Below are 22,753 nucleotides of genomic sequence, written 5' to 3'. Positions count from 1 at the left end.
AATGTAAGAGAAATAACCATATTGCACAAAGCTTGGAACAGAGGGGGAAAGGCCGACTACCTCACAGTATGGCTTCAGTGGCTCACTTTTGGTGGTTCTTTCCATATGTTACATAACGGGACCCCTTTAAAAATTTAATTATACAGGGGCACCTGGGTGGCTCAGTCATTAAGCACCTGTCTTCGGCTAAGGTCATGATCCCAGGGTCCTGGGATAGAGCCCCACATCGGGCTCCCTGCTCAGTGGGAGGCCTGCTTCTCCCTCTCCCTCTCCCCCTCCCCCTACCTGTGTTCCCTCTCTTGTGGTCTCTCTCCGTCAAATAAATAAAATCTTAAAAAAAATTTAATTATACAATAATGCAAATTTGGTGCAGAGAATATAGATGCACAGAAGAGAAATAGACAAAAATGATCCTTCGTTTTACCTCCTAAAGATAAGTCATCAACCCCAACCCCGTGAAGCATCAAGGTAGGGTTGAAAAGGTACCAGTGTCTCTGGAACTCTCCATCTTCATCTTTGTCAGAAATAGTTCTTAAGGGCCTCTTACATGCTAGCTCTGTGCAAATGGCTGGGGATTCAGCAGCAAACGAAGGCAAAGAGCTGACATTCTGGTGGCAAGAGACAGGCAAAGAAGGAAGTCTAGACCCTGTCATGTGGTGCCAGTGAGTGCCCTGAAGAAACATGGCAGCAGATTTATACAGAGTGGCGAGGGGAGGCGTCCCTGCCGAGGAGACTGAGGAGAGCCACTCCGAGGAAGGGGGCCTCTCAGGAAGAAGTGCATCTTCAGAGAAACAACTGTTATGGAGGGTGACATCATACAGGCCCAGGGGACGGACGGGCACCGTCAGATACCAGCAGCACCTGACTCCAGGGCGGTGAGTGCGGAAGAGAGCACAGGCCCTGAAGGAGCAGGGGGGGTAACCGTCTGCTATGTGTGACCTTCAGAAAGCCACTTGTCACTCCCGAGTTCAGTTTCCTCATCTGTAAAAAGGGTATAATACAAGTTTATCTGTCCCATGAGGTTGCTGTGGGGAAAAAAATAATAATAACTGTAACTACTGTTGGATGCTGACAGTCAATAAATAGAACCTTTCAAGGAACAGAGAGAAACTGTTCCAGTATTAGTAACTTTTTAATCAGTGAAATTCTTTTTTTATATATTGCATCATAGGTCGGTTTTTACTTTCATCACGTACAGACATTCAAATTTATTTCTCAAACCGAGTAGAAGTAAACATTGACATTAAAAAATGTAAAAAGGTATTATCTCAAGTCAATAGCAAAATTTAGTGTAAAACAGTAAAATCTCTATGGTAAGAAATGAAAGAGTCTCAGGGTCACCACTGTCACGCCTTGCCTGAGCACCTCTGTCCTCCCTGTGCTCTGTGCACGTGGGGACAGCACTGCCTGGAGGGGGAGCTCTGACCTGCTTCCCCTGAGGGCTGAGAGGGACCCTCACCCATTTGTCACTTGTCACTCAATAAAGCATTTCTTTTCAAACATTTGAAAAAAGTGGCCGAGCTGTGAGCCCGAGGAAAAGGCACCTTGCTAAGATGTCAAGTAAAGCTGAATGTCCACAGCTGTATTTCTACAGTGCTCTCCAGGATTGTCATGACCAAGCCCTGTCTTAGAGGAACAGCCCACTGGATGATTTCACAAGGATGTGCTTCTTCAGCGAGGGGAGTGAAGGGCAGCACTCTTGAGTGCTGTTGGTTTTAATTAGCAAGGGAAAAGAGTTTTGCACTGGTCAAAATTAAAGCTGCTTTATGTTTTTTTTTTTCCTTTTTTAAATTTTAAGTTGATTTGTAGTTTAAATTATCTTCACTCCTTCCTAAATTCCTGGGTTTTGATAAAATTGTGATGGTTATCGGTCTATTAAGAAAAATTCAGGCTTAAATCTTATAACGTGAAAACCAAATTTGAGCATCAAAAGAAAACTGCATTAACAATCTTTCACTGTAAACTGACCTACTTCAATTTCTTTTTCCCAATATCAGTGAGATAGAGATTTGGAATATTTCTTTATTCTTTCTTTTTTTTTTTTAAGATTTTATTTATTTATCGACAGATAGAGAGCACAAGTAGGCAGAGTGGCAGGCAGAGGGAGAGGGAGAAGCAGGCTCTCTGATGAGCAGGGAGCCGGATGCGGGGCTCGATCCCAGGACCCCAGGACCATGACCTGAGCCGAAGGCAGCCAATTAACCGACTGAGCCACCCATGCGCCCCTGGAATATTTCTTTAACAACAAAACAATATAGAACATGGAATTGACACTTGCCTAGTACTGTTGATTTAACCATAAAATAAGGCTACGGTGATATGGTAATAGGAGGCTATAATTTGTCATGTGTATCACAACCGGTTTCAAGGGGGGAAAAATGAGTTAACTGAACAGGGAGTGAGAAAGCAGCCTTTGGAAAGCCAAAGAACAGGATGTGGTCAGTCTGCAGCACTGTCCAGGGGAAACATGAATCCACAGGGCAGACGCATCTCACCTCTTTCGAAGAGAGGTTGAATTTAGCGTAATTCAATAATAAGAATGAGATTCAGGACTTAAAATAGTAGAGACTAAAATCCTGGGTCATGGTGACACCAAGGATATCATGGGCCTATAAGGTACTCTAAAGTAGCTAGGGGCCGCAATGAGTGACATTTATGCGTTGATCCTCTTCAACTGAAACAGATGTAACATTATTAATGTCTGATTCACTATTTTGGAACTGCACATTTCAACTAGGTATGATTTGGAGTTTTCTGAATGCATTGAGAAATATATTTTAATGAAGGGAGAAGGAATATTTCAGAAGGCATCTCTTTTAGAAAAAAAAAAAACAAAAAAAACCACCAAATCTTTAAACTCTGGAAGAAAATACCTTTTATCAAGTAATTTAGAAGTAAAAGTCTCAGGGCACCTGGGTGGCTCAGTCGGTTAAGCGTTCAACTCCTGGTTTCGGCTCAGGTCATGATCCCAGGGTCTTGGGATGAAGCCCCGTGTTGGGCTCTGTGCTCAGCGGGGAGTCTGCTAGAGATTCTCTCCCTCTCCCATTGCCCCTCCCCCTACTTGCACGTGCATGCACACTCCTTCTCTAAAATAAATAATTAAATCTTAAAAAAGGAAAGAAATAAAAGTCTCATAAGGCTCACCTACTTAAAAGATCCCTGCTTCCTAAGACATACACTATACAAATTAAGGCATAAACCCAGGGCTGTATCAGTACACAACCTGTGCAGCTGTATGTGGTGGCCCAGACACTCTCGTACAAGTGAGTGAGAACTGAGGGGAATCTAAGCTCAGAATTATTTAGTTGCCCAAGGTAAAATTGCTTATTTATAGCAAAATTAAGGCTAGATGCCCATTTTCTGCAAATAGTGACAAATATGCAAGAGATATTTGTGGTCAGTGTGACAGACACTGTTCTAGGGAACACAAAAACAAGATGGTCTTTGTTCTTTCACCTTTATAGGTGAAATTTGTTTCAGCTCTCTTTCCCCCAAATTCATTAATAATTAACATGTCAATTACATAACTCCTTTCTATTATTAAAGCAAGTCTCTATGGCCCTACTTGGAAACCCTATTTTATAGAGGTAGTTACTACATGTACTTGCTTGAAGGTAGAAAAGTACTATTTCAATAAAATATACTGCAATTAAACATTTTCAAACATTTAGATTGGATTCATTCCATTTGTATATTTAATAATTCAGATTTTACAGTATTAATATACATTTCTAAAAATTTCCTTAACTTCATAGAAACTTTTTTTCTTCATCTTTAGTATCTTTGATGTATTTTTAAGCCTGTATTCCCAAAATGTTCCTTGTTCCTCGAGTAGTTTGTCTTTTGTCTCTTCAGGGGCTCACTGAATGAATGAACCAGCAAGGAGGGGGTACGTCAGAGGCATAGGACTATGTGAGTGGTGTCTGAGGTCTCCCTTGATTTGAACCCTGGCTCTAACACTTACTAGCTGTGGGACTGTGGGTCAATTACTTAAACTGCTCATTTGCAAAATGAGGATAACGTCACAGCTTCCCATTAATTAAGAAAACGGGTAAGTCTGCCTGAATTTGAATCCTGGCATGACCACTGTGTATCCTGGTGAAGCTGTTTACCTACGGTATGCTTCAGTTTCTTCATCTGCCGAGTGGAATAATAATAATATCTATCACAGAGCATGTTGTGAGCATTAAATCAATTACTCTATGGAAAACACTTCAGGGTCGCCAGGGTGGCTCAGTCAGTTGAGCATCCGACTCTTGATTTCGGCTCAGGTCGTGATCTTGGGGTTGAGAGATCGAACTCCGGGTCTGGCTCCGTGTTCAACAGGGAGTCGGCTTAGGATTCTCCCTCTGCTCCTCCCCCTACTCTCTCTCTCAAATAAGTAAATAAATAAAATCTATAAACAAACAAACAAAAAACCCACCTCAAACAGGACCCAGGACACAGTAATAAAATGTTGGTTGTTATTACTAAATAACAATTTTGGAGAAGCCACTCCTGAGAGTAAAAAGGCTTAAAAAAAGCTTATACGATATCTTCCTCTGAGAGCCCTTAAAAACAAAACTTACCCAGAAGAAAGTTACCTACTTTGGATCAGAAACAAAAGATGGGACTAATGGCCTCTGTGGGTCACACACAAGTGATTCTTTTCAGAGACCTTCAAACATGTAACACAAAATTGTAAGCTGAATGCTTTACTAATTTGAATAGTTAATTAGGAGGAGGAAGAAAAAAAATATTTCATTTGTGTCATACTTAGAAGGATCAACAAAGAAACACAAAAGTAAGGACATTTGTTGAATTGAACAGTATGTTACAAGCATTCGTGTCCTGTGATTTAGTGTTTGCTGGAGAATACAAGGAGGAAAGGCAAACAATTCTGAGTTGAACACAGAGTAGCAGGCCACTGATTTTAAGCACATAGCACTGGGAGCCAGTCAAGGGACCCAGGAGGATGCGCACCTCGGAGTGGATGTGTGTGAGAGGTCACCGGGGAGAAGGAGAAACAGCAGATAGGACAGATATGCAGGCACTCATTTTCAAAGTTACAAAGTGTTGAGTATGCAAATTATCCTCATTATTCTAAATGGTTTCGAGTATCAACCTACACTCAGCATTTTTGCCTTAAAAGAAATACCTTCTTGACTATATAGCCAAAATGTTATGTAGTGGATCCAGCAGGTTGCATTGATATAAAAGGCTGTGGAGTTGAAGCAAGATTTAGACTGTAGAACATTAGAATTGGAAGCAAATTCCAAAGTAACATGATCAAATTTTCTCATTTTCTAGAGGAAAAGTAATTCCCAAAGAGAAAGCAATTTTCCAAGGACACATAGCAGTTTGGATGAGAACCCTCACAGGTTCATTGCTCTTAAATTATGAATCTTAATGTTCAATTATTCCAGAAAACTGAGGGTTTTATTCGAAGAAATCCATTCTATAGAAATGGCCCTTCCTGCTATTAACTCGATAGCATAAGCGCTTAACTGTTCACAAAAGACTCATCAGATAGTCAAGGTTCTATCTTCCCTTATTCTGAGAACAGCAGAGGATGAGGTTGCAAGAGTGAATTATTTAAGAGAAGACAGACCAATTTTGAAGATTATACGAAGCCCTCGTGAGTTTTAGCAGCTAAGTCCCAGACCTTTAGCCACTCCCAATTCTGAGAATAATAGGCTCTGACCTTGTCTCCAATTACATTCTGAGCCCAAGTCCTCATTTTCTGTGTATATCACAGCTGCTTTTCTGACTTTCACTCAAGTTTTCTCCTTTCCACAAGGGTCAAAGAAACCAGTTTTGAAGAGAGCCGCCGGATGGGGTCCCGTGGGCAGTGATGCGGTCTTCCACCTGAGCGCCTCACTGACCTGCCTCAGCGCAGCGACAAACGTCTCCATGTCACAGCCTCCTGGGGCTGCCAGGGAACGGGAACAGGGCAGACTGCCACTGTCAGGTGAGACCTAAATTCCTAGGGTTTTACTGATCACGGGAAGCAATTAATGACATGGTGTAAAGGGAATCAAGCAAAACACAAAGTCTACATCCACTCCACGTATGGACAAAGGCAGGAAGGGGTGAACCACAAAGTTTTGTTTTGGGGGTTCTAGTATCGTTTTTCCTAACAACAGAAAGAGTTGGGATGTAAAATAATAAAGCAACTCGAGGAAAGGAAACCATGTGATGTTGGGAATATTGAAGGTGCTGATGATCTTTCGGAAAGCAATCTTCAAGAACAAGACAAATACATTGATAACTCCATTTTCAAACCGTGAAGTACTATAAATAGAAAGAAAAGCTTTCCTGAGGAACACTGGATGAAAAGTCAAGAAGGTGCCAAGGCCTTCTCAGAGGATCGTCTCGCCTTGTGAGGGCTGGCTTCATGGCTGGAGACGCTCAACGAACTTCGACAGAGCTCAGTGGTTTGCTAAACACACACAAACGTCTTCATAGAAGAAGACGACTTTATTTAACAGGAGGAGACCTGACTTGACTGTTGTTTTACTACAATTTCCTAGTAGGCATTCATCATCTTCACTCGGAATATTCCTGATATTTTTGAGGAAACTCTGGGAATTGCGCCAGATTTCTTATTCTAAATTATCCATTAATGTCTAATTTAAATAAACAAAACATAAAGAAGGTGTGAAATTCAAATGTCTTACTGCCAAAAGTGTCTTAGAAAAAAAATATATCAGGTTAAAAACCTTGATAAAAGGATCCTACATGTACATGACAAAACATACATCAAATTCCAGGAAGGCAGAATGTAAACAGTGCATTTTGGGCATGGTTCCATTATTTTCCAACTCTTGCCTTATCTTCCTTTTTTTTTTTTTTAATTTTAAAGATTTTATTTTACTTTATTTTTTTTAAAGATTTTATTTATTTATTTGAGAGAGAGAATGAGACAGAGAGAGAGATCATGATGGGGGGAGGGTCAGAGGGAGAAGCAGACTCCCTGCCGAGCAGGGAGCCCGATGCGGGACTCGATCCAGGGACTCCAGGATCACGACCTGAGCCGAAGGCAGTCGCTTAACCGACTGAGCCACCCAGGCGCCCTAAAGATTTTATTTTTAAGTAATCTCTACACCCAACGTGGGGCTCAAACTTACAGCCCCGAGGTCAAGAGTTGCCTGCTCCACCAACTGAGCCAGCCAGGTGCCCCCTATCCTTTTTGAAAGACATGTCCATTTCAGGCTTTGTTCTGTCTTTGCAGAGTAAGACTGGTACTGACTGAGAAAATGAGAGCTGCTTTTTACCGGACGCAGAACTTTGGAGAAAACTGGGAGTGGATGTCATGAGACAACACCCTTCTGAGTACTGAGCACATTGTTACAAAGATAGTTATGGAGAGACGGGGGACACAGTCAGAATTCAACATAATGAAACCCATGTTTTAAATTAGAAACTTTTTGAAGACAAGGCCTGTGTCTATTTCTCAACAAGCATTTCAAACTACATCACAGAAACGGATTTACTCCTTTATTAGTAACACACATATTAAAGAGCAGTTACCATAGTGTCTGATGTATGAATGCTTAATGAATACTTGCTATAATTATTCTTCCCATCACTGCGGGCAACTGAAGGACTGTGGGTTTGCATTAACTTTACAAATCTGTCAGGTAACAAATAATGGGATCTTAAAAGGTTTTTATATTATTAAGACCTTGAAGGACTAACATATTCACAAACCTTCTACAGCCTACTGCAATGCATTTTTGAGAAACGGTGTTTACCTTGTGGTCCATACTGGCTCATCTGTGGACCATAAGTCCCACTTGAGTTACTCTGCTGAAAGCTACTGATTCCAGGATGCATCTGGCCTCCAGGAGAAGGATGAGGCGACATGGATGGTCCTGTCTGTTGAGGTCCATACTGAGACATCTGAGGGTTTCTTTGTGTGCCTGCCATAAAACCTAGGTGGGAAATAAATGGAAATATATAAGTGCAGGTGACAAAATGGACATGGAATTGTGTGGAAAGTGGATGGGGGAGAAGATGGGTGCTGTGAGACTCCCCTAAAGAAACATCTAAAGGTGTCTCAACCCCAAAGTGGGTCCTCTGGGCCTCCCCCAGTCCTAACTCTGAAAGCCCATTAGAGTTTCTGCGAACCCAGTGGATCATGGGCTTGAGCTAGGGAAAGGAGAAGAGAGAGAAGAGGAAGCAAGCTTAACCTCTCTTGGGAGATGAGGCCCCTACAAAAAGCAACAGTAACACCCTGGCCCCCCTTACGCTGCCAGCCTTTTATTCCTGCCAGGCCAGACACGTTGTGAGCGCCCTCTCAGAGCCCCTGCACCCGATCTCTGGGATGCATGTCTCCGGCCACCTAAACATCCCGCCCCTCTTCTCAAGGTTGGGCCAGTATCCTGCTCCCCCCTGCTCGGAACTGCTCAGAACTGCTCTGCCCCCTGATCTCCTGAGTAACGATCCTTCACCTTGACTCCTAAAGTGCTGCAGACCCATGAACCCCAGCTCATACCACCCCTTACGGGTACACTGTGAACAAGGGGTGGGTTTGGAGCAGATTCTGCTATTCCAAAACAGAACTCTGACCTCCTCCCGCAAACCTACCATGCCTGGGGTCTCCCCGTCTCTACCAATGGCACCAGAACTCACCCAGACGCTCCTGTCAGAATCCCCTGACTCCCGGGATTCCTTCCTCCCTCCCCTTGTTCTCCAGGTATGTGCCCATCTTGTTGCCTGCGCTTCTGGAATGTCTCTCGGGCTGCTCTTCCACTCTTCCACTCCTGCAGATGCCTGGCCTGCTACCATCTTCCTCCTCAACCCCCAACTCTACTCAGCTCTCTCAGCCTCAACCACCACCCACCCCCCACTTTGCTCCTTTCCCTTACTTTCCACAAAGCTGCCAGAATCATCTTTCAGGAATAAAAAAGGAGATCAGAGCGTATCTTTTCTGCATGAAACCCCTCAAGGCTTCCCAGGAACCTGGGAACCAAATGCAAACCTTTGACCACGACCTGTGGCCTCCTCCGTGGTTAAGCGTTGCCGCTCTCACTCTGACCACATGTCCTGTGGCTCCTTGCAGGTAACATCAACAAAGCATTTTTCTCTCCTGCTCCCCCTCCTGAGAATGCTCTTCCACCTGCTGATTTCTGCTCACCTCCAAGTCCCCTTCCTGGGCTGCACGCCCTGGGGCTGCACCACCCTGGCCATTTCTCACTTGAGTTTCTTCACAGCGCTTCTCATAACCCGCCATCATTTTACTGTATTTGGGACTCACTTAGCCTTCCTGTGCCCACTAAAACCTCAGCTCCGTGAGGGCAAGGATCATGTCTGTCCCACTAGTGCGTCCAAACGTGGCAGCAGGGTGTCTGGCACATGGTAGGTTAACTATTTATTGAATGAATATTAAATTCCTCATGCACTCCACAGACCGTGGTGCACAACAAAGTAAGTGTTTAGCAGGTAGGTAGTTGTCCAAATGGATAAAGAAAATACATCTTTAAATGATGCAGGATCATCATGTCAAGGTATATCCACATCATCAGTAGTTTGGGTAAATATAAGCAAGTATGTAGAATGAGCCGTGGAAGACTCATGTAGACATGTAGACAGAGTACCCCAAATCAAGACCTGTCTCTAAGAAAAAGCTGACACCATCAAACCAGCATGCTAAGGAAGGGCAGTTTGATCAACTCCCAGAACCCAGGAGTCTGGGTTGGTGAGAGTTCTCACACGTCACGTGAAGGCTCCAGTATGCTGCCGAGTGGGGGGGGCTGGTTTATTCCAGAGGACCTAGAGCAGTCGTGGCCGAAGAGTCTCTGAGGCAGCTGGAGGGAAGATGATACCCAGATCCAAAGGCAGCTTCAACTTAGGGGGATAAATGAGGTCGGACTTTTATAAAGGCCATGGTTTATATTTCAGTTAGGAAAAAAAAAAGATCTTTCAACATTGCTTCTGTCTAAAGAGTTAAGATATAAAATACAAGTAAGTAGAGCTGTTCTCTATTATCCTATTCCATTTATTTATAAAGATAAGTCTTATGAAATTGGGCTCAATTGGCAGCTCCCAGATATAAATCATCATAGAAAATGTTTGCTTTTTTAAATCCGAAAACAAACAGAAATCAGAGCACTAAAATTACTATAAATGATTGCATCTTAAGATGTTTCATGAAATATTTATCTAAGCTTTACTATAAAATTCTCAAGAGTTTCATATAGAGTCCTGTTTAATAAAAAATGTGTTTAAATTCCATACAGATTGTGTGGGTTTGTCTTTCTTTCTTTTAGAGAGTGACTGCTATCTTCTTCATTAAAGAAAGTAACACAGGTCCTTTTCTTGGGCATTAAATTTCACTTCAACCATGAAAGTCTTCATGCTGAAGGATTTAGAACCTCTGATGATACAGTCCATCTTTGGGTTCCTGCTGCCTCTGGGACACTTAACAGGCTTAAGGTTTGTTCAGATGAGTTCTAACAATTCTTACCTGGGCAAGTTATTTCTTTATTTCTATTTGCTCAGTCCTTAAAAATATATATGCCATGTTCCATTTGAATTATCTGACTCATCACTGGCAGAAAATCAAGTTTGTGAAAGACTCCAGAAGAGGTAGAATATTAACGCAAATTCAAATGGAGTATGTCACAGAGTCAAATGCCACAACCCAGAGACAAGGTTCTATGGGGTATGGAATCCACTCTCCTTCCACAGAAATTAAAATTGTGAAGCTATTTTTCTGTGTATTGCTTTTGCAATGGCACCACTTACAAGAGCTTTCTGAAATCTCATTTTATGTTTTGGACGAGACTCATCTCTTTCCATGTATTCCCCAAGACAATGAAAGGAGAAGGTGACGTCACTTGCCTGACTCCCTTCTGAGCTAAAATCACCTGATGGCAGTCAACTGGGAACACGAGGCCTACAGTACAGTCTTGTTTGCGTCGCTAGCTCAGCATCTTCTTGGGGAGACAGGTACGTAAAGAAACATCTTACAGTGGGCACTGATTGAACTAGCTGTGAGACCTTAGGCAAATCAGAATTTATCTGAGCCTCGGTTCCCACATCTTAAAATGAAGATGAGTGGTAAGATCAACCGGAATACCATGCAAAAGTGTTTGGTGCTCTAAAATGGGATATAGAAAAGGGACTGGATGCTACTTTCCTGCTTTATGAAGTGCCACGAATATCTTTCAACTCCTGAATACCCCACCTATTCAGATGTACCTTCTAGCTAGAGTGAACAAGCTAGCTTTTATACATTTTTTAATTTAAATATGTGGAACCCATGTTACTCTAGTACTTGTGTAACTGTCTACAAATTCAAAATATGATACAAAAGTTTAGGAACATATACATACAGTCGTCTCCCTTTACCTGCGGGGGTGGGGTGGGGTGGGGAGGGGAATATGTTCCAAGACCCCCAGTGGATGCCTGGAGCTGCGGATGGTACAGAGCCCTACATATACTAGGCTTTTCCCTATGCAAACACGCCTATGATAAAATTTAATTCATAAATTGGGCACAGTTAAGAGATGAACAGCAGTAACTAATACAGAATAGAACAATTACAACAAAATACTGAATAAAATCTGTATGAATGTGGTCTCTCTCTCTCTCTCTCTCAACATCCTGTACCATACCCACCCTTCTTCTTTCTGGGATGATGTGAAACGATAAAATGCCCACAGGAGGAGATGAGGGTGTGAGGGGTATGACGCAGGGGTTGTGACGTAGCATTAGCCACTACTGATCGTCTAATCCTATGTCAGAAGGAGGATCATCGGGGCGCCTGGGTGGCTCAGTTGGTTAAGCGACTGCCTTCAGCTCAGGTCATGATCCTGGAGTCCCGGGATCGAGTCCCGCATCGGGCTCCCTGCTCAGCGGGGAGTCTGCTTCTCCCTCTGACCCTCCCCCCTCTCATGTGCTCTCTCTCTCTCATTCTCTCTCTCTCAAATAAATAAATAAAATCTTAAAAAAAAAAAAAGGAGGATCATCTGCTTCTGGAGTGTGGCTGGCTGCGGAGACTGGGAAAGTGAAAGCACGGAGGGGAGTGGGGGTGTGGAGGGAGGGACTACTGCATCCCTCTCTCTTACCACTGAGTTCCCCACACCAGGGGCAATGGTTTGTAATGTATCTTTTTGGAGGTGTTTTATAATTTGTGTTTGATTTTGTATTTCTCTTATCATGAGTAACGGGGAACATTTTGCTTAGTAGCTGTTTTTTGTTCCTTTCCTAGAACCATTTATATAATTTGCCCACCTTTCTGTTAGTCACTCTACATCCTGACTACGAGGTATTTCATCTTGCAGATACGGCTTCTGTTACGCAACAGTGATACGGCTCACCGAAGCTCTTGTACCTGCAATCCGGGGGGAATGTGGTCCTTCACTGAGATCAACAGTAGCAAGGACCACGGGCTGTCTTAGCAGGAAAGCGGTATGATCTGACTTACATTTCTGAAAGCTAATTCTGTTATAACCTGCAGCATGAAGAAAGGACTGCAGGAGACCAGTGAGGATGCAAGTAAAGTGATCTGTAACATATAATCACAGTTACATGCTGGCTGTAATCCTACCAAAAAAGGTTTCCATTATGGACAGAACTGTATTCTCAAGAGGTTTCTGACTATTACCATAGTTTAAACAAATTGATGAAAAATTTGAAGACAAAAGTTGGCTAAAAAGGAAACATTTCTACTTTTCATTCTCAAGATAGAAACTCTGCATGTCTATTATTTGCATCCTCATCTGTAGAACAGGGGCAATTGCATCTACTTCACAGAGATGCTGTGGGGATTAAATGAGAGAATATCGTGGGTGCCCGGAACAGCGGGCTTTCAGTAATTAGTAGCTGGTACTACTACACATTCACAAAAGAAAAGCAAGAGCAGCAGCTCGTGAGGCCGCGAGGGCACCGAGCCGGGCGGCTGGCCCTGGCCTCCCGCGTCTGCCGTGCACAGAACCTGTCTGGTTGCAGTCCCGCCAGCTGTTCAATGGGGAGGAGAAGGAGGGAACACAGTCCTTACAGGGACACTTCTAGCTCTAGTTCTCAATTCTGCCTTCAGCACGTTTTTCCCTAGGAAAAATCTAATCAAGTTTGTGATTTCCATGTATATTTATTTGGGATACTTCTTGCTTTGTTTTGATTTTAACCTTTGTTTTGAATGAAATAAATGTAAAAATGTTTCCAAAAACCAAATTTCAACCAAGAATTTTCTACCTATTTATGGCGACATATTTATTTGATTGTATTTTGCTTCTTTTAGAAAGTTATTATAAAACGACAGCTTGCGACATAGTTTATGAATAGAAAAACTGACAGCTGAGAGAATAAAGCTGCTTTTTAAAAAAGGTGTGAAGTTTCGCTGGTTACAAGCCATCTGAATTTAGAAAACCAAACTTTCTAGTAAGGGAAATTTAGAAAGTACAAAATTCATTTCTTATATATTATGAAAGTATATTTTATTACTGGGTGTATTATGGAATTGTATGCCCCAAGTAACTAATGTGGGGAAATACAAATTTTGGATTATAAATGAGATAAGTATTATTTACATTATACAAAGTACTTATTGAAAAATCATAGAAACTGCCTATGAAAACATCCCTTATATATTTCATCTGTACCATAAATCCACAGAAAGTCTATATAAATGAACTCGCTATTTCTGAGTCCTTCACTACATGTGTATACAGACACACACGCTTGTACTACCACGTTCCAAACGAACAGGTGCACTTCTGATATGAAACATCAGAGCTGCCCTTTGCTGGGGGGGACAGAGAGGGAAAGCTACACCCTCAGAGCAAAGGAAACACGCCGCGTCTGTTTGCAGTCATGAGACGTGGGTCAGGAGCTGCCTCTACGACCCACTGTGTGGACCCACGGGCTCGCTTGTGTGTAACCGCACCACCTTCCTTCCCCCCTTCCAGGATCATTCTGAGTGAAATAAGGACAGCATATGCAGAAGTGCTTTTCTAAACCGAAAGCCACCATGAGGACACCAGACAAAAGCATGACTGTCTCCTTTGCAGTGATGCCGCGAGCCCTTCCTTCCCCGTGCGAGCTCGGATCTCAGCGATCACACTAGGGGACTCAACACAACAGCCTGACACACACCTTCTCCCAGCGAGCTCCAATTCTACTCTGACACTCACGGAAGGTGGGGAGAATGAGAGAGCCCTGAGAAAAAGGACACGATATGATCCTTGTCTTGGAAGAACTTAAAATAAAACCTATCACACAGGGAACGATGACCAAGGGAGCTGATGAAGCCACGGAACCCGGGGGCGGGCAGCACCAGCCCTCACGACGTCCTGCCCCCTCACCCACCAACATCCATGTCCACGCCCCAACCTCCTGTGTTTTGCTCTCAGCAGAAGGGGATCTTTCACTCATACGCAAGGCCCACGCCTTCACTTATGCTCTGAATCCCGTCCTTCCTCATCGCTCCAGGGATTTGTCGATCGTGTTTGTTCAAAAACTAGTCCCTGACTCTTGATTGCTTAACAGAATGAAGTCCAAACTTATTAGGCCAGCACACAAGTCTTTCCAAATTTGGCCTGACCTATTTCTCCAGCTCCATCATAGCGTCCCCACTCGGTTTTGATCAGTCAGACACTTTTTTCTCCCCGTGGGCACCAGGTTGCTTTAGACCGGCAAGCCTGGGCGTGTCCCTTCACTTAATAAATGTTTATTGACTACTTGTCATGTGCCAGACAATGTTGCCACTCACTGTCAATAACAGTTGACATTTAATGAACATACATTACATGCTAATAGCTTAGTTCTTTATTAGCTCATTTAAACTTCAAAACAACTATGAAGACCCTGAGGCTCACAAAGTATTAAAACATTGCTAACCACAATCCATAGGGGAGAAACAGATTTTATATCACGATCCAGTGTGTGTAGGTGAGCCTATGTTTATATACTCACAGGCTGGTTCACACGCACACTGCTTCACAAAACAATTTCCACCCTTATTATGTGAAATGCACTCTGCTATTTAAATTTTTTTTTTTTTTCAATTAAAAACTCACTAATTGGAGGCACGGTTTGAAAACAAAATGCTAGACCGTGTCCTCTGGTGAGTATGCGGTTTTCATAGTGTGTCCCACAGTGTGTCCACAGGCCGTTCGTCTCCGTGTAGCGCACAGACTCCAGTCTTTCCCAGCCCCACTCCTGCTCTCTTCCACGGCACTCCTCGGCCTTCCAGAAAAGCAGGTGCTTCGTAGGCTCAGAAAGCACCATGAGGCACAGTAGGTACCTCACTGCCAAATTACAGGCTCATGTGCCTGTTTCTGCCCAAACAGCCGCCTGCTGCAGCCCACAAACCCATTCTCTCCGCATCTGCTTCTTCGGGACCAGGTGAGGGGCTGGGCACAGAACTGGCACCAAATACGTGTTTTTAATGAGTAAGAAAACACGTTCATTACGAGCCCATTTACTTTTGCTTTACAAAAAGACCTTCATAAACATGGTGGCCTGGCTCCTCAATTCACAGTATAGTTGAAGAACTGTTTCCAGGGAAAGGAAGACGGCTTTTCAAGGAAGGCACAATTGACAGCTCAAATCCCAACAAGCAGAAAGCATGGCTGTTTCTGTCCCCTAAATATCGGCCAAATACATCCACTTGGTCCATCTCCACTGTCACTGCAAAGTGACACTCATAGTTAGGGGACTTCAGGCCAGTTAGTTAATAGTTAAGCCTGCTTCCTTTTCTGCAACATGCAGATGACAAGCGAGCCTACATTCCTAAGATTAAATGAGAAAACGATATGAACACCACGCAGCTCAGGGCCTGCACACAGGGAAAGGCTCCCTAAGTGATAGCTGTTATTATTCATATTATTTTAAAGACAACCCACCATTTATTTCCTGTTGGAATGACGCCCAAGTTTCCGAACTAGCTTCCCTTTGCCAGGCTCCCCTACAAACCATCCGTCACAGTGAAGCCAAAAAGAGCTGCAAGTCCCTGGACCGTGGTGCATTCACTGAGGTGACAAATGCCATACCCTGTGAGGCTCTGGGCAAACAGCCTGCTGCCCTTCCCCAGGCAGCACACGCTGTGTCGTCGTCTGGGCCTGCCTGCTCTACACCTCCTCCAACAGAGCCAGTCGCAGCTGATGGGTAGCTTGCCTCACCCAGTCGACTATCCAGAAAGCATTGCCCTTTTCCAGAGAGCTAGTTCCAGAAATAATTGGCCGGCCATGTTATTTGGCTCAGAAAAGCTAAGCTTGTCAGTTTCAGGCCACGCAACCAATAGCTACAATACTGATTAGCTCTGAGCAGCATAAGACTCAGCATACAACCTTCCTGATCTGGCAGATTCCCCAGTTTGCCCACTGAAATGAGAGAGAGAGAGAGAGAGAGAGAGAGAAAGATACAGAGAGACAGAGAGAAATATCAAGATTCCTGTCAAGTGCCTGAATTGACTATTAAGGTAAAGAGCAAGGATCTTGACTTTTGTTGACCATTGGGTTATAAGGACCTATGACTAATGACTAGCTTGATAATCATTTATGCAATGGATGAATCAACCCATTAGGTTTGTGTGTGTGTGCACACGCACGCGTGGGGGAGGGGTAGTTAAAGAAGACAATTCTCTTTCTACTTATAAGAAAGACCACCTGAGACCTTGGGCCAGAAGGAAGAAGTGCTTGCCCTTTGGCTGGGGCCCTGTCATGGAGCTCTGAAGCTCATGTGAGAAAAGCCTAATCTTAGCCAGGCTTGTTTCCGCCACCTAGTAAGATGCTAATAACTTGCCCTAACGTGTATTCCAAAGGCACACTGTGTTAGTTTAGATATTTAATTACAATTTGATAATTTTTTGGTTGCTATATTCTATGTAACCAATCAATAGCTAAAGATGGGAATGGAGGGAGGGTTGCCAGAATCTTACCTGGACTCACTCAGTCTGCACGTTAAGGACTGTTTTCTTTAGTGTCATTCTTCTACAGATATTTGTATTAGTATCAGTGGAAAATTCAAGACAAACAATCTATTCTTATTACATGGCGCTGTAAGTAATGTTAAGTTTAGGAAAAATGCTACTGATCTCCATAATAGAGACCCATATTAGAGACTAAGCCAAAGAGACATTTTTTCTTTCTGAATTAAAAAAAAAAAAAAAATCCCTTGTTGTCAACTTAGAAAATTGGTCTAATTGAGAATTAGCATTTCTAAAATCTTTCTTTTTATTACTATTAGATTAAGTGAGTTTTTAGGACCTTTCGAATATTTTCTTCAGCACTGTAGTATTTGTGGTTTATTAAGTGGATATTTTTCCTGGTTTTAAAAAAAGTTATATAATTCTCTTATCTGGAAAAAATTGTTTTATAGGAAAGATCCAGTGTTACTATCTAAACCTTAACATATTAAAAGAAATTAAACTGATTTGCACAACCATTATAAACGAATCACATTTTCCACATAAGAGATGAACATAGACTATTTTTTATGCTGCAGGAATGAGGAAAAACTCTTCATTGGATAAGACAGAGATACCTTTAGGAGGACTTCAAAAATTCTCAAAAATAGAATGAAATTATATTTAAGATAAAAAGTAAAGTGGCCAGAAGACATATTTGGGGGAGATGAGATAGAAGAAAATACAGTGGAAAGCTTTGCGAATCCAAATAGGCAATGGCAGGCTGTCCCAACTCCAGAACAGTCACTGACAGGGGCAAGGGTCATCTAATGGAAGTGCATCCCTAAGTCGAAGGGTGTACAAACCTGATTTAGAAACAAGGTCAAAGACATAGTCAAGCAAAAATGGGAAATTTCAGGTTATTAAATTGGAAGGCATCTTAACGTGGATCTAAGCCTCCAAACATACATCCTCTTCCTCTTCAGGCAGCCCAACAAATTCTACAACTGTAAGGGACTTTTAAATCCTGTTGGAAAACACTGAGGCAAACACAAAGCCCAAACCACAGTTCATCCTGTGCATCAAAGAGAAAACAGCAAAGGAAGAGCAAGAGTGCCCAGGCTAATGCAGGGGAGCAAGAGAGCATAGGACCAATTACACAAAAATGTCATTTCTTCATCAGAGGTGCCTCTGGAAAGCTCTAGCACCGTCAGGACACCAGTAAAGCACCAAGGTTCTATGAGCCACTGGAAAGCAAAGCACGTTTTTCCTTTGGCACATGGACAATTTGTTTTCACGTTGGCATCTGTTAAAAATTCACAGAACTGCCTTGTTTCTTCAAGCCAGTTCAGTAAAAGATGTTTCCCCACATGTGTGAAATAATGGTCACACGCTGTACCACCTAAGCAGAGAGTCTCCCGACTATAAAGACAGACAGAGCGATTTCTCATCCCAAATAGGTGTCAGATTCCCATTTGGGGAGAAAAATAGATTTTAAAGAATATTCTTGTTACATTTTAATATCTCCAGTGTTTATTTGCCTGCCTGCTTCTCTTCACAACATGAACTGCTTAGAGGAAGACAAAAACTAATGACCCGTTCAAGGCTGTAACCCAGGCCCCCCAGCGCTCTCCCAGCTGTGCTATCAGGTTAACTGGCAGAATCGCTCCCTCTTCCTTTCCTGCCACTGCAGCGCCCTATAATGCAGGGGCACAGACGTGAGCATCTAAGCTCTCCCCATCCACACCCACAGAACCCTCTCGGCTACTGACATCATCTATCACTGGGCAAATGAGAGTCCGGGGAAGGATCAGACTGATTACCCAGATGGTAGATGGGGGCAAAATACCCAGCCTTTCCTTACACAAATCTTTCGAGTATTAGTTGCAAAAGTCCGCTTCGGTGCAGAGAGCAAAGACAATTTTATGTGTGTTACTATGTGCTGGAAGCAGCAAAGAAACTGCTTTTCAAGGCTTTCACAACCCAGGTCTCCCCTGAATCTTTTGTGCCTGATGCTTATGTTTATTATTAGTATTTGCATAGGGCTTCACAATTTATTTTATTTTTTATTTTTTTTTGGAGAGGGAGAGAGAGGATCTTAAGCAGGTTCCATGCCCAGCATGGAGCCCAACCTCATGACCCTGAAATTATGATCTGAGCCGAAATCAAGAGTCGGGACACTCAACCGACTGAGCCATCCAGGCGCCCAGGGCTTCCCAATTTATAACCTTTGTATACAAGGTTGCATTTGATCCATGCAATAAATCCAAAGGACACTGATCCTCATTTTATATATGAGGAAGCAGAGATTTAATTGTCCAAGGTCACAAAACTAGTTAAGTGGTAAAGCTTGCACCTAAAGCCAGGTTTTTTGCTTTCAAACTCCCTGAAGATTAAAATGAGAAAAAGCATGTACTACACAAGCATGCAGGTAGGAGACTGAACAGGGCCAGTGGTCCTTACCATCGGTCCCAGAGCTCTGGTCACGGAGAATTCCACTGATAATCCCGACAATGGGTCCTGAGCACAGCCAGGCTCACTGGGACGGTGCCTGGCTGTTGGGAGCACCACTGCGACAGGTAATGCTTCCTTCATTTGTTCGTGTAGCAAATATGGACTCAAAGACCTACCAGGTGCCAGGCTATGGAGGGCCCGAAGGATCAGTAAAGATGGGCAAGGGAGGGGCATGCCAGGGTGGGGTTGGGGTCAAGGTGTGGGTGGCAAAAATGACGGAGAGAAGAGTTTATATAAAGATCTTAAAAGAGGTTCGGTTGGCTGGAGATGAGAGGCAGCGGGGTGATGAGAGGTAAGGCCAGAAAGGAAGGCTGGCATGGGGTAAGAAACAGCCTCATAAACAAGCACCTCAGTGCAGCCTTCCTCCAAGGCAAAGGGGGGCTCCTGGGCTGCAGGGAATCACATAATCCAACCAGCCGCCTGGAGAAGACCATTCCAGACTTAGCATGGAAAAGTGACTGAAAGGGAACACAGCTGAGACAGGAAGAAGAGCTGGGAGGTTGCTGAAGGTACCCAGGGAGCGGGGGTGCCTGGGGCAGGGCAGTGACAGCGGACACCAAGAAGAGGGGATGCATGGAATACACTGCAGGGGTAGAGTTCACGGAACATGATGACTAGTGGGGGGCAGATAGGAGAGAAAAAGGCATCCAGGATGCCTTCTAGCCTTCTGGCTTGGCAAACTGGGCAGACAATGGTCCTTCCCTGAGGTACAGACCCATAAGGCACAGGAGAAAACACGTTATTACAAATAAGTGCATGTAATACACAATGTGGAATTTACCTAAGATCCAGATGTTCTCAAATACTTCCAGTGAAGAATAATGAGCCAATTACAAATGAGGTTAACTATTAAAAGCAAGCTTTAATTGGCAATTCGAAAAAATTATTGCATATAGCAAGAGTGACAAAACCATGCACCTTTGAAAATATTCTAAAGTTTCGACTGACGATTCCTCAGTGAATATAATGGGACTTTTATTGTATGTGATATTTGTTTTCCCAGCTTTTTGGTGAGCAGATCTCTGGATAGCGGACTTAAGAGGAATGGAAGGATAACCCTGATACAAGCCCTATGCTGTTATTTCCTTCACTAGGCTAGCATTGGCTGGGTCTACAATCCAGCCCAGAGGCAGAGCTCTGGGGCTGAGGAAATTACAAACAGCTTCCTAGATACTCTCTCTTGTATATGACCTCCCATTTGACTTTATTTTCGTCTGTCACGGATTATAAAAAAAGGAGTCCTCAATTAAGAGCGGAGGCTGAATTAATTGCATCTGGGGGTGGGGGCAGACGATCGCTAATGCTTTAACACGTTGATCTACTAGACTTACACAGCAAGACATTTGGAAAGTGATACATTTTCTCTTTTTGATAATAGCCTTGTGCTGAAAGGCAGCACCATTTTATGTTTGGTGCGCTCACAAATGGTAAGAACACCTTTATATATCAAGGGTAATTAGAAAGGTCAAGTAAGAGAACACTTTCTGATAACCAACATACCCCATGAAAACATTTCAGAATGTGCAGATTTACTGTCATATTAAAACTGAGAATCCAAAAGAAAGAGGAACAAATCGTTTCTGTGGTTTGCAGAAACAGAAAAAAAAAATCTTCAATCCTACTTCCAACTCCTTAACAATCATCTTGGTGGTCTCCATTTTTGAGCTAACTTGTTAATCTGTTCTCGAAAATTAAGAAGTTAGGTCAATTAAGATATTCAAAATCATTAAAAAATTTTCAAAACTAATTGTGATCTAAATATTGCCATGAATCCAGCTAATAGCATTAAAAACTTCTCAAAATTTTTACTTATTTCCATTTAAATATTCCTAAGATATAAAGAGCCTGGTTGGGGTAAGGTGGGGGGGGGTGCAGTGGCCTCTGGACAACTCATTTAATGCCAGGCTGCAGGTGGGAAGACTCCAGCTCAGCCTGATGTCATGTCTGTACAGTTATAGAAATACGTCCAGGGAGGATGGGTAGCAGAAGTGGTAGCTTTCATTTGGTGCAAGATCAAAATGCCCACCATGTCTTAAGAGAGGGAAACAGCCTACACCACAGCAAATGACCTATCATGGTAAAATTGAGACAATATTCTTAAATTAAAATTTAAGAACACAAGATATTTTGTTCTTTGATTGTTCTGTGCTCTGAAACCATTTGAAACTTCTGAATTGGTGTGAAGGCTGCATTATTTTGTGTTGTCCAGCTCAAACTTGGTTGAACATCTACTATACATGAGGCTCTGTTGTAGACATAGAAATACAGAGTCTAAAAAAAATTCAGTTCTGGCCCTCAAGAGCTCGATCTAATTTATAGTAAAAGACTCGATTAATTTTAAGAGCTTTCTTTTCTTGCCCTTGGCATTAAAAGTAAGAAAGATTTGCCCTAAGCAAATAGAATGTGCCTAGAAATTTGATGAGGAATTCTGTTTGGACTTCAGAAAGAAGATCAAACATACCACTAAGCAGTGAGAATAAAATTGTACCAAGTCAGTTAACATTTGGGATTAATAACAAAAGAAAAAATAGGAGAAAAATGAAGATGTAGTCTATTCAGTCTACACAAAATAGGTACATTCGAAACCTCATACTTGTGACGTATACAAATTCTGATTCACCTTTTCAGGGTGGGCACACAAGAAAAACATCTAAATGTCCCATCCCACCTCTGTGCTACACACCTTTTCTGGATAATGGCACTCTTTATATTCATAAACATGGAGTTACTGATAAATATCATTGTGAAGATCAGATTCCAAAGACTGGAATTTTGGGACTCTTTAGTCAGACAGCGCGTTCAAGAACAGAGTTTGGCTGGATTTTGTTATTTTCTCCTTGTCTATTGTCCTTGTGTACTACAGAGTAAACCCACCACTCGTCTAGCTTGTCTAATGTGCTGTCACTGGTAACAGAGAAAGCCAATTCTCCATCAGGTACAGTAAGCCTGTGCGCTTTGACTACAACTCTGTTTAAATAGTAAAAAGAGAAGAAAGGGTGTCATGTAGATGGACAAGAATGAAGGCGGGTGGGGGGGAGGGTGCTATTCAGTAATTCTGGAAGATTTCACCCAGGATACCTTCCATGCAGATCTGACGGTCACAGAATGGTGCCAAAGAGCCTCCTCCAGCAACAGAATACATTTCCTAGCACATCACAGTCCTGCAGAAGCGTCAACTCTGCTTGCAATCCGTGTCCAAAAGGGAAAGTTCGTAGTGGCTCTGCTTTCAGCATATCTCAAGGACTAATTAAATCCTCATTACTACCTTCTAATTATTCAAATGCTATGGGATTACACTAAGGAAGTCCCTGCTGACCTCCCAGATGAAAAGGGTTAAATCACCTACGTTGATTCTGAGAATCCAGATCTAGTTCAGACCTTCAGAAAACCACCAGCATTACCATG

The 22,753-nt window shown here is 42.8% G+C and overlaps 1 protein-coding gene across 4 annotated transcripts in view; it reads right to left on the bottom strand.

Moving 5' to 3' along the window:
* Positions 1 to 22,753, bottom strand: part of LOC118001952 (AT-rich interactive domain-containing protein 1B-like) — a 436,994-nt gene that overhangs the window by 68,055 nt on the left and 346,186 nt on the right. For all 4 annotated transcript variants that reach the window (XM_034992143.1, XM_034992146.1, XM_034992144.1 and 1 more), the window contains one exon: positions 7,737 to 7,916. In XM_034992143.1, coding sequence (XP_034848034.1) covers positions 7,737 to 7,916 — 180 coding nt within the window. The remainder of the gene's footprint in view (positions 1 to 7,736; positions 7,917 to 22,753) is intronic.

Source organism: Mirounga leonina, unplaced genomic scaffold (genome assembly GCF_011800145.1).
Source record: "Mirounga leonina isolate KUSES-001 unplaced genomic scaffold, KU_Mleo_1.0 Mir_55, whole genome shotgun sequence".
NCBI classification, from domain to species: domain Eukaryota; kingdom Metazoa; phylum Chordata; class Mammalia; order Carnivora; family Phocidae; genus Mirounga; species Mirounga leonina.
This window is presented reverse-complemented; position numbering and strand designations above follow the sequence as displayed.